The sequence below is a fragment of the Nipponia nippon genome, unplaced genomic scaffold (genome assembly GCF_047370975.1).
Source record: "Nipponia nippon isolate SJK-2023a ecotype South Korea unplaced genomic scaffold, ASM4737097v1 scaffold_5, whole genome shotgun sequence".
Classification (NCBI taxonomy): Eukaryota; Metazoa; Chordata; class Aves; order Pelecaniformes; family Threskiornithidae; genus Nipponia; species Nipponia nippon.
This window is the reverse complement of record NW_028262369.1, coordinates 87,719,486-87,735,932: the sequence shown is the minus strand read 5'-3', so window position 1 is coordinate 87,735,932 and position 16,447 is coordinate 87,719,486. Positions and strand designations below refer to the sequence as shown.

The 16,447-nt window shown below is 44.7% G+C and overlaps 1 protein-coding gene across 5 annotated transcripts in view; it reads right to left on the bottom strand.

The window, feature by feature from the left end:
* Positions 1-16,447, bottom strand: part of SLC15A2 (solute carrier family 15 member 2) — a 65,413-nt gene that overhangs the window by 11,340 nt on the left and 37,626 nt on the right. For all 5 annotated transcript variants that reach the window (XM_087732577.1, XM_087732580.1, XM_087732578.1 and 2 more), the window contains 10 exons: positions 15,907-15,939; positions 14,742-14,830; positions 12,656-12,737; positions 10,585-10,710; positions 9,625-9,789; positions 6,900-6,946; positions 5,877-5,987; positions 4,378-4,474; positions 1,776-1,922; positions 629-733 (listed from right to left, as the gene is read on the bottom strand). In XM_087732577.1, the coding sequence (XP_087588703.1) occupies positions 629-733; positions 1,776-1,922; positions 4,378-4,474; positions 5,877-5,987; positions 6,900-6,946; positions 9,625-9,789; positions 10,585-10,710; positions 12,656-12,737; positions 14,742-14,830; positions 15,907-15,939 (1,002 nt within the window). The remainder of the gene's footprint in view (positions 1-628; positions 734-1,775; positions 1,923-4,377; positions 4,475-5,876; positions 5,988-6,899; positions 6,947-9,624; positions 9,790-10,584; positions 10,711-12,655; positions 12,738-14,741; positions 14,831-15,906; positions 15,940-16,447) is intronic.

Below are 16,447 nucleotides of genomic sequence, written 5' to 3'. Positions count from 1 at the left end.
ATCTTTTCTTACAAATCTGTCCTGACTGGAACATACCTGCCTGGGCTTTTTGCCCACAAGATGCCTTTGGGAGAAGCAGTTTCATGTTAGCCAGAAATGAGCCTCTTTTCACACCTTCATGCCATCATCCCAGAAGTCTGATAGCCTGAATTAAACAAGCTCTGCACCACAACCTCCCCATGCAAGCCCGACATCTCAGGGATGCCACAAGCAGCTGGCCCTGAAGGATTCCCAAACTAGACACTTGAGGAGGTTGCCTGCCCACTGGGCTAGTTGGATGCAGGCAAGCTGCTTTCGGGAAGCAACTGCAACACGTGGCTGGCATCGTGTCTAGGCTCCAGGCCCAAATATGGCCTGCTTGCATAGAGCTGAGCTCCAGCAATCTTATCGCAGTGCAGATCACTATTATTTACTGCCACTGGGAGGCTTAGGGAGAGCCATTGCTCCAGAGGGCAACGCTGGGCAATGCAGAGCCCTGGCTGGGAAGCAGCTCGGTGCAGGCTGCTATCACTCCATTGCAAGAGCCTGTGGCTGTGCAGAGAAGCTTTGCCTCCAGGACACAGACACCCAGAAGCACCATCCAGGCCTGTTTTAAAGCATTACCTCCATTTTAAGAGCCAAATCATACCTGTGCCATTGGTGCAGCCTGTGCAACAACGAGCACAAGGGTATTCCCAACAGCCACCGTGAGCAGCCAGCCTGCCTGCAGCACCGACTTCATGCTGGCTGGAGACTGAAAAGAGGAGAAGGGCCTGGTCAGTGGGTATCACACTGTGCCCTTCTGCCCGGGTTCACCCTGTGATGTCCTGCCCAGCGTAGGTGTCACTGAGCTCAGCCTAGGAGAAGATGGCAGAATTTCCTCTGTGCAGTCTCCTCTGTGGTTAATTTCAACAGCTGCATACAAGGAGCTTTCAAAACTTGTCCTCCAGGAGGATACATGAAGAAAGAGGAGACGCTGGTTTTGCAGAGTTGGATCCTGATCGTCCCAAACCTGCATCATCTGAAATTATACCATCAGGAAGTTCAGGGAGCCACACAACAAGCCCTGCAGCCCGGAGTCTGGTGCCATGTGACTGTACACCTTTGGAAAAGAGACTGGATCTTGATGTTAAACTTCCTGCTGATGACATTTTCCACATCCCCTGACAGATCATCCCACTGTATTAATTGCCCTCATTAATAAACATCTGCACTTTACTCCAAGGATAAAATTGAGAAGCTTCAGCTTTTTGATCTTATAATGTCTCAGTCCTGTCTTCTCATAAACCTTCTCCCCAGACAACAATCAAATCATCCCTTGCACACTCGTTACCCCTTTGTTCCCCTGTTACAGACTTGTGTAGGCTTAGACCCCTTCAGTCTCTCAGCTTAAAGCAGGTTCCAAGCCCATTGCCACTGTGTAGTCCTTGAGATACCTTTGCCTTTTTATCACTGGAAAATACATACCACAAAATATTTCACTGGGAGAAAAAACTGATATTACAGTATTCAGAGCTTTCACATTAAAATAAACTTCTACCCAGTCTTGTTCTGTTCTTAGCTTTAACAGAAAAGGAGTTTCCTGAGTATAATTGAGAACAGGTATCTTCAGTGTATGAATTAATTTAGCTTGAGGGCACCCAGAAAGCTGTGTTATAATCCCACGTTTAGCTGAACCACAGATAACATTGTCAGTAAGCGTCATGCCAAAGGACATATTACAAGTCAACTGCAGATGCAGGAATAAATCTTGAAGTCTAATTGTAAGCCTGAGGTCTAATCTTTAAGTGGAGTACCTGAGAATAGGAGAAGGCCAGACCTGTAATGGAGAACATCACCTCCCCAGCAGATATTAAGATGTATTGTGGTAACTGCCAAGCCATATGGACATTGTTGGCTTTGATGTCTTCTGACTTCCATGTCTTAACAGCACCTCCAGAAACCTAGCAGGAAAATAAAGGCACGTTGATTAGCTGCTCAAAGATCAGATCCTTCTTAGCCTGGACTCCAAAAGCAACTTTACAAAAAAAATGAAGTTTTAAGTGAAGGTGGAAGTAAAGTTCTGCCCTGGAAGCAAAACTCTTGGTCTGACCCCTGCCATTTCCAAGCCTGTTGGAAACAGGCTGACTCCTACTGCACAGGGCAGAGATGGCGGGATGGAAGCATCCCAGCTCATTCATGTGCTACAAGAGTTGCATGAGTTATTGCAAACCAACAAGTCACCTTCCGTAGTGGGGTTGGGAAAAGCCTGTGTGGTATTGTGCAGAGCCTGTGACCTGCTGCTGTCCCCAGGGCCAGAAGAGGACGAGAGGATAAATGCTCATTGCAGCCATGTGGCCACTGCTCCCGTTTCATCGGCACTGTACAACTCCCCTACTATAATGGTGACACCCAAACAAATCCAGTTCAGGAACACCAAGAGTAACAGAGACTGCCCCGTATCAGATGTATTCAGATAGTTATGGTAGGTGTATTCCTCATTCTTTTTGTTTGCTTTCCCAGGTGTAATTAATACTGCCTCTGATGCACAGAGACAGAGAGAGATTTAGCCAGGAAAACATCAGGCTGAAATGACTTCAGGCAGAAAACCCCGTGTTTAAGGAGAGTACTTGGGAAAATACGAGGGATGTTTACGAGATGTACTTAATCACCATGCAGGGAGGCAAATCAAGAGACTATATTTTAGCAGGCTAAAAGGGGTGAGAGGAGACCTGTGCATTGCTCTTTAGCCCATAAAGAAATGTCACAACCACCATACTATAACTGCACACCGAGGAGGGCTGGGTAGATGGCAACATCCCAATGATTTAAGTATCACAGTTCAGCCACATTAGCAGCCTAATATATTGCATTCTTCGTTCTTCTATATAGCACTCCTGGCAGAGGAGCAGGGCTCAGTACAAATCACTGCAATAATCAAAAATTATCTTGGCCTGGAGCAAACTCTCTACAGAAGGAGGAAACCACAGGGAGTGAGATGGAAAAACAGAGGGTCAAAAAGATTAGACGACTAGCACAGGGTCCAGAAGGGCTGAAGGGCTGAGGCACAAAGCCACCGCCGAGCAGCCATGGCTACAACAGGAACTTTTGTAGATGGGACCACAAACTGGAATCCTTGCCCACAGTGATGTGGAACATATATACCTCAGCTGGCCCAGACTCAGTTGCGTTACCAGAGGCTCTGGGGCAATATTCTTAATGTAATGTTCTTCATGCAACTTCTCTGCTTGGTTTCTCATCTGGTGAAAAAGGCTTGCAGCCATGGAAGAAGGGTCTGGCCAACATCACTTCAAGTTTGTATGCGCTTTATGTACATAAATCTCTGCACTCACAGGTGGCAGCATCTGCCTCTTCCCTCCAGGACTGTGCATCCCACTCCAGCTACTGGAGTAAAAAAAAAAATGCCAGGTGCTTTGCAGCTATATTTTTCCCCCCTACATATTTGGACTCTGCAGACATGAACAGCTCACATTAATTGCCCAACAGGGAGATGTTACTGCCAGGGAGCAGCTGACAGCACTTTGCTCTGCTCATCACAACACAGTAGTCAAAGTCTCTGAGGGCAGCTTAGCAGTGTGCCCTGTCAGACCTGGTTTGTCTGTATGCCTGTGCAGTGGAAAGGTTAAAATGGGAACTAAGCTGATCACGTTCATCTCCGTGGCTCCTGCTAGCTGGACCAGGGTTGGAGCAGTGTAAGAGGCTGGCAGGCAGGGAAAGGAATCCACCCTCTCAGCAGCACTCACATCCCATCGGGGCTAGGTTGTTCGGAAAACCATGCCTTGACTTTACACTAGGCTACAAATGAGCTGTACAGACAGTGAGAGGAGGAAAAACAGATGTACAGTCTCACCAACCTCCTCCCTCTACGCTTTGTCCCTCTTTCCTCCATGCATAATCCACAGGTCTTGGAAGATCAGCCTTTAGATCAGCAAGTTAAGTGTGAGGATACAGCAGACTGTTTCTGCAGAGTTTTTCAGGTGTGAGGTACCACCAGGTACAATATTTTAAAGACCACAAGCAAAGTCAGTTCTCGGCAGACTGTAATAGCTTTTTGCAGTGTGCTGGGTCAATGTTAACTAAAAAAGGATGGCACGAGACCAGCACAAACCACAGATCACATGATTTTCCATGGAGGATTTCCATCAAGGAAAAAGATCTTACTTCTTTAAGCCATGTGATCTGACAAGATCACAGCGTAAGGTGGAATGAGTACCCACCCACCTTGCGTAGGTAAGTGCCAAAACCTTTTACTAGCCTTTGTATAATGGACTGCCTTCAGGTGGCTACTGCCCAGGCCTTGCAGGGTAGACAAAGCAAGTGAGAGTCACAAAAATAAGACCAGGAGCACTGCCAGAGACTAGAGCAGAAAGCGCTTGTTACCGTCACAGGGAAACTTACGTTAGTTATCACAATGGTGTATGACGCGCCAAAGTCGAGCAGCCCTAGCTCCAGGGTGAATTCTCCCGTTTCAGTTATACATTTTCCATTATTATATCTAGATACAATGACAAAGTACAGTATTTCCCAGTTAGTCCCACAGACAAAGAGCACAGAGCAGAGCTATCAAACATGCGCCTACAATGGGAGTAGGGAAGATGTATGATGTAAAGCTGCAGTAATGTTTATGTCAGACAATCACTAGTGTTGTTGCCATCTTTTCCTTCCAGAAACACTTAGGCACTGACTGGAGTTCACCTAATGACCTGGGCTATTGCTAACATTTTTAAATGGTTTCTGCTTCTTCCTAGCACTGATTCTCCCCGCCCCAGGTTTGCTTTCCTTCCAAACTTTTCACCATTCCTTCAGGAACTGTAGGCCAGATAAGTTAGCCAGGCTCAAGCAGCCTTCAGGAACACAGAGATATGCACTCACAAGCCACTTTGTTTCCTTTCAGTAGAGCTAGTTAGCGTTCATATTTGTTCTTCTGATTTTGGATGTGTGAGATGGCACAGAGGCTCAGCAGCATTGCCACAATGGCTGCTGCATCCTACTAAATTGCAGCAATAAATATTTTGGATGGAGCTGATGCAGAGAAAAGCCATGAAGCTTGTTTTGAAACATTGCAAATGCCAGAAATACCCTACAAGAGCCAACTCCAATGCTGCCAAACCAAGGCCATATGGAGCCCCTGTCTAACAAGCCCAGCCTGCAAAGCCATGGAATGTTACTTGATGTTACCAGCCCACATACCAATGCTTTGTAGCATGGAATATGAATTGGCCTTTCCCTCAGAGCACCCTAACACTAAGAGCTTAGGCCTGAGAGAATACCAAAATAGAGCAGGCATCAAACGGCAGAGGGGATTTCACCATGTCCCACCTTACTCTGCTGACAGATGCACAGGAATGGCCAGTCTCTTCCCTCCAGGCCCCCACATAATGTGAATAAAAGCTCAGAGAAAGTTAAGTGCTGTATCTGGACTTCTTCAAAAGGCTTTTTGGGTTGCCAAAATTGCTCTGACCTGACTCTAAGAAAACTCAGATTACGGACTAAATTAGGATGTCATTATACTCATGTCATGGGAATAAAGTTTCCAAGCTTTTTCCCTACTGATTTTATCTTACCAAAGCAATAACAGCCACGGGAAGTGAGCTATCCCAGACACTGTTTGGAGGCTGAATCTATTCAGCTGCATATTACACACAGAGATACTGATTTGCTGTCCTTTGGCTTGGACACTTTGAAGACTAAATGCGTGGTGCTTCTGCACACACACGAGTGGCCCGGAGCACCTGCTCTGCGCAGAGCCGATAATTCTGCTTTTTTACAAACATCTGCCCCCGCAACCAAATGCCAAGACAACAGCAATGAAGGTTTTGCTATTTGCCCAAGAAAAGCCCCATTGTATCCAAGGAAAGGCCTCAACAAGGACCTTCAGCATAGCAAGGGAAACTTACTTGTCCCTTTTTAGCAGTGAGTACTCAGAAGCGCTGTAGTTTTTCTGAATAGCAATGAACTGTTCCCTGTCAATGGTGAGGTTGACATCTTGGCTGAAACCATTAATGAATCTGCAAGGAAGGCATACTTCATTGGGTTGTCAGACAGGGCACAGGAAGCATAATATCAGACACTTTAGAAGTGCGCTCTCTCTCCCAAAGCATTCTGTAACTCCATAAGGTTATGACAGCCTCTCCTGCAAGCTACCAAAATAATCACCTGATTTGTTGCCCAGTTTTTCAATATAAGATTCGTTTTCCCTGCTGTGTAATTTTACCCTCTTACTCTCTCTCCTGTGAAAAGTGACCCTCACTTTTTGTGGGTTAGGACTTCCAGGCAATCTCTTCTCAGAGACCTTCAAAGACTGCATCTCAGCAGCCTCGCATAGGTCTGGTGATGGGGTGCTGGAGGTAACCGTGACCTCAGTGAGATGGCATCTTGGCACAGACTGGCACAGGACTGCTCATGGACTAGCTCAAATTAGGAAAGTAGACTAGCTGCTTAAGCAGAGCCCAATGCCCAGCTGAATTGTTTACAAGGATGTAAAATTGTTGCTGTATCCAATTTAGTAGGCATTTGTGCATGAATTTGGGTGAGATAAATGAACGTCATGGGTTGGCCAGTTCACAGAGGACAAATGGCAATGGCTCCTTTCCAGATTGTTTCTTCCCTTTCTTTCCCAAAGAGGTGGGACACAGTGAGATGAATTCACCACTCTTCCAAGGAAGGAGATCTTTTATGTTGCCATCTCAGCCCAGACTATCCTAGGCAGTAAGCAGCAATAATGCTCAGCTCTGCATGGCAAGTGTGGGAGGTGACATGCTGTCAAGCCTCCGCAGCTGACACCTGAGTCTTGCATGAGAAGTGCGGACTGGATTCCAACCTGAGAACATCTGGGTTATGTTACATACAGTTTGCATTAGACAAAAGCATTTTCCCTCACCCCACCACCTCCAAATCCTCAAAAAAAAAGCCATTCCTACCTAACAGCTGCCAAACCATTTTCTGGCTTTGCTTCCAAGTCTGTAATCTAAAGAGGGGAAGAAAAAAAAAAATCATATTTATTAATGCTGCCTTATAACAATGTGGAGCAGAAAATACTAGTGTTTGTGGAGTTACACGTGTTGCAAAGCCCATGGCAATCAACTGGACTCTCACATAAGCTTTACATCAGGCCACAGAAGTGAAGTCCTGGTACAATGAAGTCAGTGGCAAAATTTCAGCTCACCAAGGGCTTAAGATGAGATCATACCTTTTTTTCCTCATCTCCTGTGTAACAAAGGTTACAGAGTTTCAGCCAGTCACCCTTCTACTGAGGCATGTAACACCCTCCAAAAAAGTATTTGTCTTGATCTGAAGATAGCAAGAGAGCATTATCCACATTAGCCTCTTTCAATTATGAGTTACAATTAAACATGAGTGCCTTACTCCTACAAAACTTGCAACAGCCTATCTTTCAGACCTTGATTCTTGGCATACTCATAGACTTCACAGAAGCCTAAAGCCAAGAGGAACCGCTAGGTTACTGTTCTGATCGTCATGTATCACTCGTATTTTCCCTGACCCTCAATACTCAAGAGGTCAAACTGTTGTATGGTGCAGGCAGTGAGCAGGAGAGACCAAGATGCACTGAGCTTGTTTGCGCTCACAGTCTCTGCAGACACGTCCCTGAAATGGCCACCTGGTTTGGCACGCTGGGGAGCGAGAGTGCCCCTCCGGGAGATCACAGCTAGAGCATCAGCTCAACAGTTAACATGGTCTACATGCATTTGACAAGAGCCTATTTGGTGTACAATGCTGAAAAAGGACAGCAAAGACACAGCCCTGCCCTGAAGATTGTATGTCACACAAAAAGAATACAGAGCAAGGTTCTTGGCTGGTAGAAATCCACAGTTGTGCCACGTCCACTTAAGCTGGCAGGGCAATTTCAATTTGTGCTGCCCACAGACAGAATCCAGGCAAGCCAAAAGAGACTGAATCTACCTTCAGAAACTGGCTTTCTCTTAACATTTTCTAGCCCTTTCTCCACACTTTCTTCCTGATGTTAAACCCTGAGCTTCTGAGACCAAGGATCCAGAATTTCAGAATACCTATAAAATGGCTATTGTACTTCAGTGTGATATGCTGACCCACAAATAATGTATGCCCTAAATAATAAATACTCATAGTGAATAATAAATGTCAGAGCAATAAATAATAAACAACAACATCATTTTTTTCCATGGGAGACACATGGGGATTAACACTCTAGTTCGTGGCAGACAGGCCAGCCAAATTATTACTCACTTTCATCAGTGATCCCCAGAGCTCTCAAATTCATTTCCTGCCTACTCAACAGCCCACAAAGGAAAAGAAACCAATTTCAGATTGGATCCTGGCAAGAAAGCACCCCCACCTGAGTGAGGGGGCCAAACCCAGCAGTGAGGGAGGCTGGCGCGGGCCATGGCTACGCCAGGGCAAGCCCTCAAGCCCTGCAACACAGCAGTGATGCTGGCATTGCCTTCCTTGTGTTGCAATGCTGGAAAAGTCAGTATCATTTACCACAGGCTTCCACACCTCCCTTATCTACAGCTGAGAATGACAGGTCAATAGCATCACTCAACAGCACGGCTGTTCCCCAGCACATGGGAGCCTACCCATGCCAGGGTGGGCATTAATTTAAGCACAGGCTAGATAGCTAGGGCAGCACAGAGACGTACTGAAGCTCAGAGATTGCTTTGCTCTAGCCTGTTGCAGGCTTTCACTTCTCAAGGACTGTATGAAAATCACTGTATGAGTATGCATTCCTTAAGGTAACAGCACACAGTCATCAGGGTCACAGGGAAACTTAACGACATTGTGTGATAATGAGCCCCAGGCTCTAAACCATAAAGCACCAAAAAACGCCAATGTTGTTAGGAAAAAATAAATTCTTGAAACTCCTAGTTTTTAAAAACAGTTATGCGATTTCTACTATACAATATTGAATGCTTGGTGTGGCAACCCCGCAAGGTAGGAGGCTCAGGAACTGCAAAGAGAATTGATATTTTAGCATGAGGACAGATTCTGATGGCATTTACACACCTGCCACAATGTGCAGTAACACCATTCATTTCAAGATAGCTTCTTAGGATACAGCTACCCATAAAAGATATCAGAATCCGGCCCTGTACATCCCACATGCTGCTCTCTGATTGTTGCGGCAATACACAAAAGTCCAAACGCAGCCGGCTCTGCTGCAGAGCCTGAAATGAGCTTAATCATTTATTCTGTTCAGCAAAACAAATAGCCCTTCTGTGCATTTTCACTAAACACTTGCAATAACTAAACCCAGAATCATTCCTCTGATGCTTTTATTCCATGCCCAGCCCTAGAGCCTCTTTAACATCTTTGCTTTATAGAACTATCTTTGGGGGAAAATCTCTGGCTCTCTGTTTCCTCAGCTTTCTCAAGCTCTGCTGCCTAGCAGGCATGACTCTGCTCTCCCACTGCAGCATTCACTGGATTAAAGTGTGCCCAGAAACTCTCAGATGCCATAACGCCTCTATTAATCAACCAGCAGAAATGCATACAGATCCAGTGCTGCTAGCTAAGAAGTCAGGTTTAGAGCATCTGAGAGCAATCAGACAGACATTGCAACTGAGCAAGTGAATTAATGAGCCTATTACCCCATTGTATCATCACAGCCATTGAATTAATACTGTATTTACACTTCACTCCCACACTCACTAAGTGGCTTGATAGGCTTTCTTCTGCCTCAAAAACAATTAAGCTGTATACTGATTTTTCCTTCACAGTGTAGTTAAAAGCAAGAGACAATCCTTGATGTTGCAGGGTGAAGCGAAGGCTCTGTTGCTGTCCATTCAATATTAATTTTGAGTACTCAGCTGGATTCTGTGGAAAAAACAAACTTCGTTACACTTTCTTCACATGAGAAAGGATCTGACTCTTCCCACCAAGTGCAACCCTATCCTCTCCTTCAAGGGAGCCTGTAAAGAGAGGTTAACAGCCAGAGCTGTCTTTACAGCAAAGGACCTATGTTGACCTACAAGCTTTGGGCTGGTCAAGCCAGAGCTTGGAGTACCTTCCCTTGCTGGATGCAACCCAAAGGCCAGGGAACACCTTCTGCCCACACAGCTACGCTTTCCCCTGGCCCTGCTCTGCCCTGGTGGGACCACATCTAAAACATGGCAGACTGCTGGTGGCCAGTGGACTGCTGGGCTGAGTCCCAAACTAGCCTGACCTGTAAAGTAATCTGGAAGCTGAAATAGGAAACAACCCAGCGTTCATGCCCAGATAACTGCCTTCCCATTTCTTTCCTCCTTTGCAGGTAAATACTTCTCAGATGCCATCCAGATCCCAGCAGCAGTGCCTGGTCTGAGCACTGAGACATGAGTTGAATATCTCAACATGCTCATTCCAGGACAATTATCCTTTATTCCTAATTACAGGTGAATGTAGTTAGCCATTTCCTCCTTTGCCATGGAAACCTGTCTCCAAACTTTCCATTTCTGTCTTATCAACAGAGATAATATGCTCCATTTTTACAGCTCTTACCATGCACTTTAAGGAGGTGGAGGAGAACAAGCTCTAGCATCTGTGGGCTTTATTAGAAAATGCCTGAAAAAAAGCCCATGCTTTCTTCAATGGGATGCAAGTCAGGCCTTCCAGCCCCCTGTATATGCTTACCTGAAAAGCCTTCACGGGCTGCTGAAATAGGTCCCGGTCTTGGATTGTCACTTGAACAGGGTTCTTTGCCAAATTCAGGACCCGAATTAAACTTTCTTCTGGGACAAGTTGAGGCATATCGGTTTCCTAATTAAAGTAAAAGGCTTTAAGTGCCATCTGTATGCTTTATTAGCACTTTAATATCTCTTCAATTTTAGCCATAATAGTCTTCCTCTCTGTAATGACACTTTTCCATCCCTTCCTCATCAGAAGTTGCACTGAGAGAAAACTGAACATAAATCTTATTTAGGGAGGTTTCCTCATAGTAGCTTAATAGCCAACCTATCATTCCTCCCCAAAACTGTTCTTCACACCGCTAAGCATACAGGCTACACAACTGCTGGGTAGGTAGAACAATGTCACTGCTTTCATTATACAGCTCCCTAGTGCCTGGATTTAACCAACTGCCATATCAGAATGGAAAAAATTGTACTTAGCTTTCAAAAGCAGTGACCAGAATAATTATTTTCCACTGTAGCCACTGACTGGGAAAAGAATTAGGCCAGAAGCTAAGCAGTTTTGAAAATCCCAGTCCAGCTCCATGTCTGTAATTGGTGCTTTTGCATCACTTGACACCATGCTATCTAACAGCCGACTGTATAGATCTTATTCCCTGTTGTCTGAGAAAGGGAAGACGATGCCTCCAGCACAGAGGTATCTCTTTCTGTCAGGAATCATTTCCTAGAAAGAGTACATCAATCAGTGTCAGCCTTGTACTACCTGCAGATCTAAAATTTTTTTTTTTTAAACTTCAATTTTTTTTCTCACTCTAATTTCAAGTAGCTACCAGCAATACTTCAGAGCTATTAACTTTTTTCTATCTCATCCTATAATTTGGGTATTGCAGGCCGGGTAGTTTGAACATAACACTGTCAGAGAAGATAGGGCAACGCTGATTTCCCTCTACCCATATGCTGCTCTGGACCAACAGGCCTGTTATGTTATCCAGCAAATTCCATTATTGTGGCTTTTCACCTGCACTACCCACAGCCAAGCCAAGGTGGGCCATCCTATCCCCCTCTTTGCTAGAACTTTTAGTGGCCTTCAGGGTAAAATTTCCATGTGCAGGCAGGGGCAAACCTCTAACTCACCTTGCCTCTGCCCAGAGGAGTCACCCACAGCCAGAGCAGAATTTCAGTGCTCGGCCAGAGCTGCTGGTGGTGGCAATGAGAGCATTTCTTTGCTCATGTAAAGAGATCAGAAAGAAGACCTGAACCCACAAAGTCTCATTTCAGTGGGAGACTTGTCAGTGGATTCACCTGAGGAACCAGCAGATGTTAATCCAGGGCTGTGTGCCAGCCACTCTAACAGAATATTTTAGGTATACATGGGAGCTTTAAAAATTAATCCTATAGGAACTTTCATGAGACAAAGGTCAGCCAAAGTCTGCACAAGGCTGGTCATGGGCCAGAAACAAATGGTACAAATCTGCAGGGGCTAACATTGAATTTACAAGAGATTTGCTGCCGTCCTGTCTGGGGATGCCTGGCAGCCCCTGACGCCTGTGACTACGGAAGTGACTGCATTCACCTGCCTCGCTGGAGAAACAATTTGGCTTGTAAAAAAAAACACATCCCCACCCTAAAGTAAGAAAGTAATTAAATTAAAAAACCAAACCCACCACACACACACACAAAAAAAAAAAAGCCCAAACAGTAAAATATAGGCAAGCTACAGAAAGAAATAGGAGAGAGAACAGACTACCTTTTGGGAATTAATCACTAGCATTAACTAGATGTCTGTCAAGCACTTTGACGATGGAAATCTAGAATATAGACCAATACAGATGACCAGCACAGCAAAACTGGAAAGACTAGAAAGAGAGAAAGAAACAGACACAGAGAGAAAGAGAGGGAAAAGTAGACAAAGTAAGAATTATCATTAGCAACTGGATCAGTATGCTTAATTGTAAAGAACACATTAAAAATTACGATTAAGGAACACAAGGGTTAAAAGGATTATCTAACAGGCGTCAATAAAAACACCCCATGGAAAGAAAGTATTTCTGAGGAATCCCTTGTGCTATACTTACATTTATTTTGACTTCTATAACAGCTGCAAGTCCGAACGCCAACCCTGCAAGGATCATACCTGTTGCCATTTTCCTAATAGGTCTATGGAGCAAATGAAAGAGGTGCCATTAGGAAAAAAAAAATAATTTAAAATATAGAATACCATTCCTCAGAGCCAAAGATATGCCAAAACCGTGTAATAAACTGTCCAACAGGTGGCACTGGGGATGACATGCTGTTTAAATTGCCAATCATTTAACTTAAAACTATTCTATTATTCTGTATGAGGCCAGCACTGAGGCCAATTAAAACTGATATACCATGAAAAAAAGCTCTTTGCTCGCAAGTTTCATATTATCTTGTTCCTCGCTCTTCTAGTGGGAATAGCTCATGGCATTATGTTAACCTGTGATGCTGGAAGGAGCACTGGAAATGATATATCTTCAAGTCCCTTTTGGGAAAGGCAAAAGAAAAGTAGCATGCTATTTAGCAGCAGGAATGAGGAGCAGAAAAATGTGTAGCTTGTGTCATCAATGTTTCTGACCATCTGTGGCATCATTCTGGGTTATTTCTCATGCCAATACATTTACATTTCTAGAGAATAAAGAGCTTGCTTCTGAACTCAGAGCAAAACTAGTACAACTCTACCAGTTACATGAGACAATCTGATATAAAGCAGAATAAAACAGGTCCAGAACGGCAGGTCCAAACTGAGTATTGAGTTGTTGAGATTTGAAACAAATCTGGTTCTAGATTCAGTGATCTCCACTCTTTGTAATGGTCTGGATTCACATTCCAGATTGACTGGGCTGTGGGAAATCCAGATTAGGAACCCAAATGCTATCTCTCAGTTACATGCCCTGGGATAAGAGAATATTTACTGCTTGCATTTTGTAATAAAAAAAATGGTTTTGATATTCAGTGCTGCATTGGGATTTTGTACCACAAACTTGCAGCCACATAGGCTAACGCCCTGTAGGCTACAGTGTTTCCACAGCCACGTCTACAGCTAAACTGGATAGGAGCCTGTTAGGATCCTACATCCAGGAGACAGAAACAGCATGGCATTCAGTCCTGATCGGTGCATGATTTCACAGACTAGTTCACCCAGCAGCGCAAACTGGTCATCAGGCAGGAAGCTTTCTGTAAAGTCAGGACTCAGTGCAGGGCATGGGCTCACACCGAGGCAGCATGGAGAAGCACAGCTTCTGATGCGCATCCTCCAAAGGGCACCGTCGCAGGGCTGGACAATGTCTTTGATATGTCTTTAGGTGCAGGTAATTCAGCATGATGGAAAAGGATCACCAGGATGAAGGGGTAGGCTTCTGATGCTCCTTTCATCCCCATTTTATGTGGTTTTGTATGTCCAGCATTTTAGTTTGGATTAGGAACATGCTTTTTAAGCTAATCTCCCACTCATCACTCCTTCCACATTGAGAAGCGGTGCTGGAGCATGGAAACTTGGTTCCTTTCAGCTGAAACTGCACTGGCAGAGGCGCTCCATGAGTACACATAACATACTTTCACTGCTAAAGGGCATCAGTCCACAGAGGCAGACTACAGATACTCTGAAGTAAAATCCCCCAAAATGCATAAAGTGGGTCTCAGAACCAACCTGGAGGTCTGCTCCTATTACACTGCACTTCTGGCTGACATAGACTAGGGATAAAATGCTTGGGCCATATGGAAATTCCCTTATGTACTCACTGGTTCAGATCCTAGTGTGGAATCTGCTTTCACAACACCACATATAGCCCACATGGAACAGTGAATTTGGCCCCACAGGGACCTTTCAGGGAGGGAATTATTTAGGGGTGATATAGGAGATAGGGTGAAGAACAACATGTTGATCAAATTCAAAGAGGGACTGTTCATATCTGCTTTCAGGGAAAATCTGTACAGAGCAGAATCCAACATCACTGAATTTTCCCCTCTGGAATTTCCAGGGCCTATGGAAGAGGGTGATGGTGCCTCTTGGGGCTGAGTTAAAGGCAAGTACTGGGAAGGGTGAAGGGAAATTTGTGTTTCTCCTACCTAAAAGCTATTCTGTAAACTTGCTGCAAAAGAAAAAGCACTGAAGCATCTGCATTGTCCCCAAGTACTCACGTGAAATTAAATTTGCACATGTTTATCAGGGGGTAGAGCCCAAGGTCAAAAACTGGGATGAAGACAAGAATAAGAAGTGGATTTAAGAACTGCAATACAAAAGAATGGGAGTTTAGTGACTAGAAAGCAACTTTCAGTAATTAAACTCATAAAGCACTGTCCTCCAGAAATAGTTCCATTACAGAAAGGACATGAACAAACACTTAAAAAACTCCTTCTAAAATATAATCATAGTTTGCACTTCAACAACTTCTGCTATTTAGTTTTCACAGACACGAGTACATTTGGTTCATAACCTCCCCTCCAAGAGGTAAGCAAGCATCACTGGCCCAGTTTCCCTGAAGAGAGAACTGAAGCATTATGTTTTTAAAGAGTACAAAACCCACTGACAATAGAGGCGGGTGACCTTCGGGCTGCGGTGGGACCTTACAACAAATCAGCAATAATGGAAACATCTTGGGACTTCAGCAAAATCCCAGAGGAACAGGCACTATTCTGTGAGATCTGCAATTTGTCACACTTCCACACAGCTTGGTAATCCCCCAGGAACTAAATTTCTCCTGGGAGGGGCAGAGCTTGTCTGCCAGCCAACAGTGGCAGAGCAAGAAAATAGAGGGTGACGGAGAACAAGCAGAGAGAAATACTGTTTCAGTTTCAAAGGAAGATTTCAGGGAACAGAACAGCTTTGAATTTCTCCAGAGCTGTTCAGCATAGGAATTGTAATCAACTGTGACAACATGGCACTGTCTTGGAGCCTTCACATTTTCATCTCCCCTGTAGAAAGGGGGGAAGGAAACATATTTCAGGTACAATGGTCGTGCCAGCACAGGGGCATGTTAAAAGGAAACACGGCTTATATCTTACACGTGCCAGCACTAGTTCAAGAACTATTATGGTGGCATGTCTCCCCACACGTCTGCACCATGCTGCAGGATTCAACCTCCGCATTAGGATGTCTTTGGGGTCTTCTGAACCCCAAGACTAAGCTTGCAAAACAGGTAGTGAGCAATAAGGCAGAGCTCACACCACAGCAGTCAGCAGGAGCACTGCTATTACCTTCAAAAGGAGCAGAGAAAGGCCACAGGTCCCATGAGAAAAACAAAAATGAGAGAGAAAAATAAAACACATCTCAAAGTGTTATTTCCTACCCTATAGTATTTTTTACCTGCATTTGGTCAGGCTCAAGGACATATATTCCCTGAAACAAAAAGATATTTCAAGTGATTCACAAGCACATAATATAACAGTGCATAGGGCAAATAAGCAACCTGTCCAGTAGAGGCCTTAGCAGCAAAGGTGGTTTCCTCAAATGCTTTATGTTGGCTTCAGTAGCTGATATTGTGCTCTTGACAGTTCTCATCTAAGGACACAGTGTTTGATGAGAATCGTTTTGCAGAAGGAAGCTACCCTCAGTCCGTGATATATGGCAGCTGGGATACAGTCTATGACAGGTACTGAGGCCCATCTTTCAGACTACGTCAGTGGGGAGGAATGGGCATGTTAGAGCCCAAGTTGGAATTTGGGCTTAGAGCTTCCTCCCTCCCCGCTTCTGTAATGGGAAAAGCCAAAATCCTACAAATGAGTCCTCTCAAGCTTCAGGACCCTCTAAGCTCTGTTGGTATTTCTCCCAAGCACCCCAAAAAGAGAGCAAAAGACCATCCCTGAGCCAGTGGGCTGCACAAACACTTCTTTCCTCCCTCCATCTG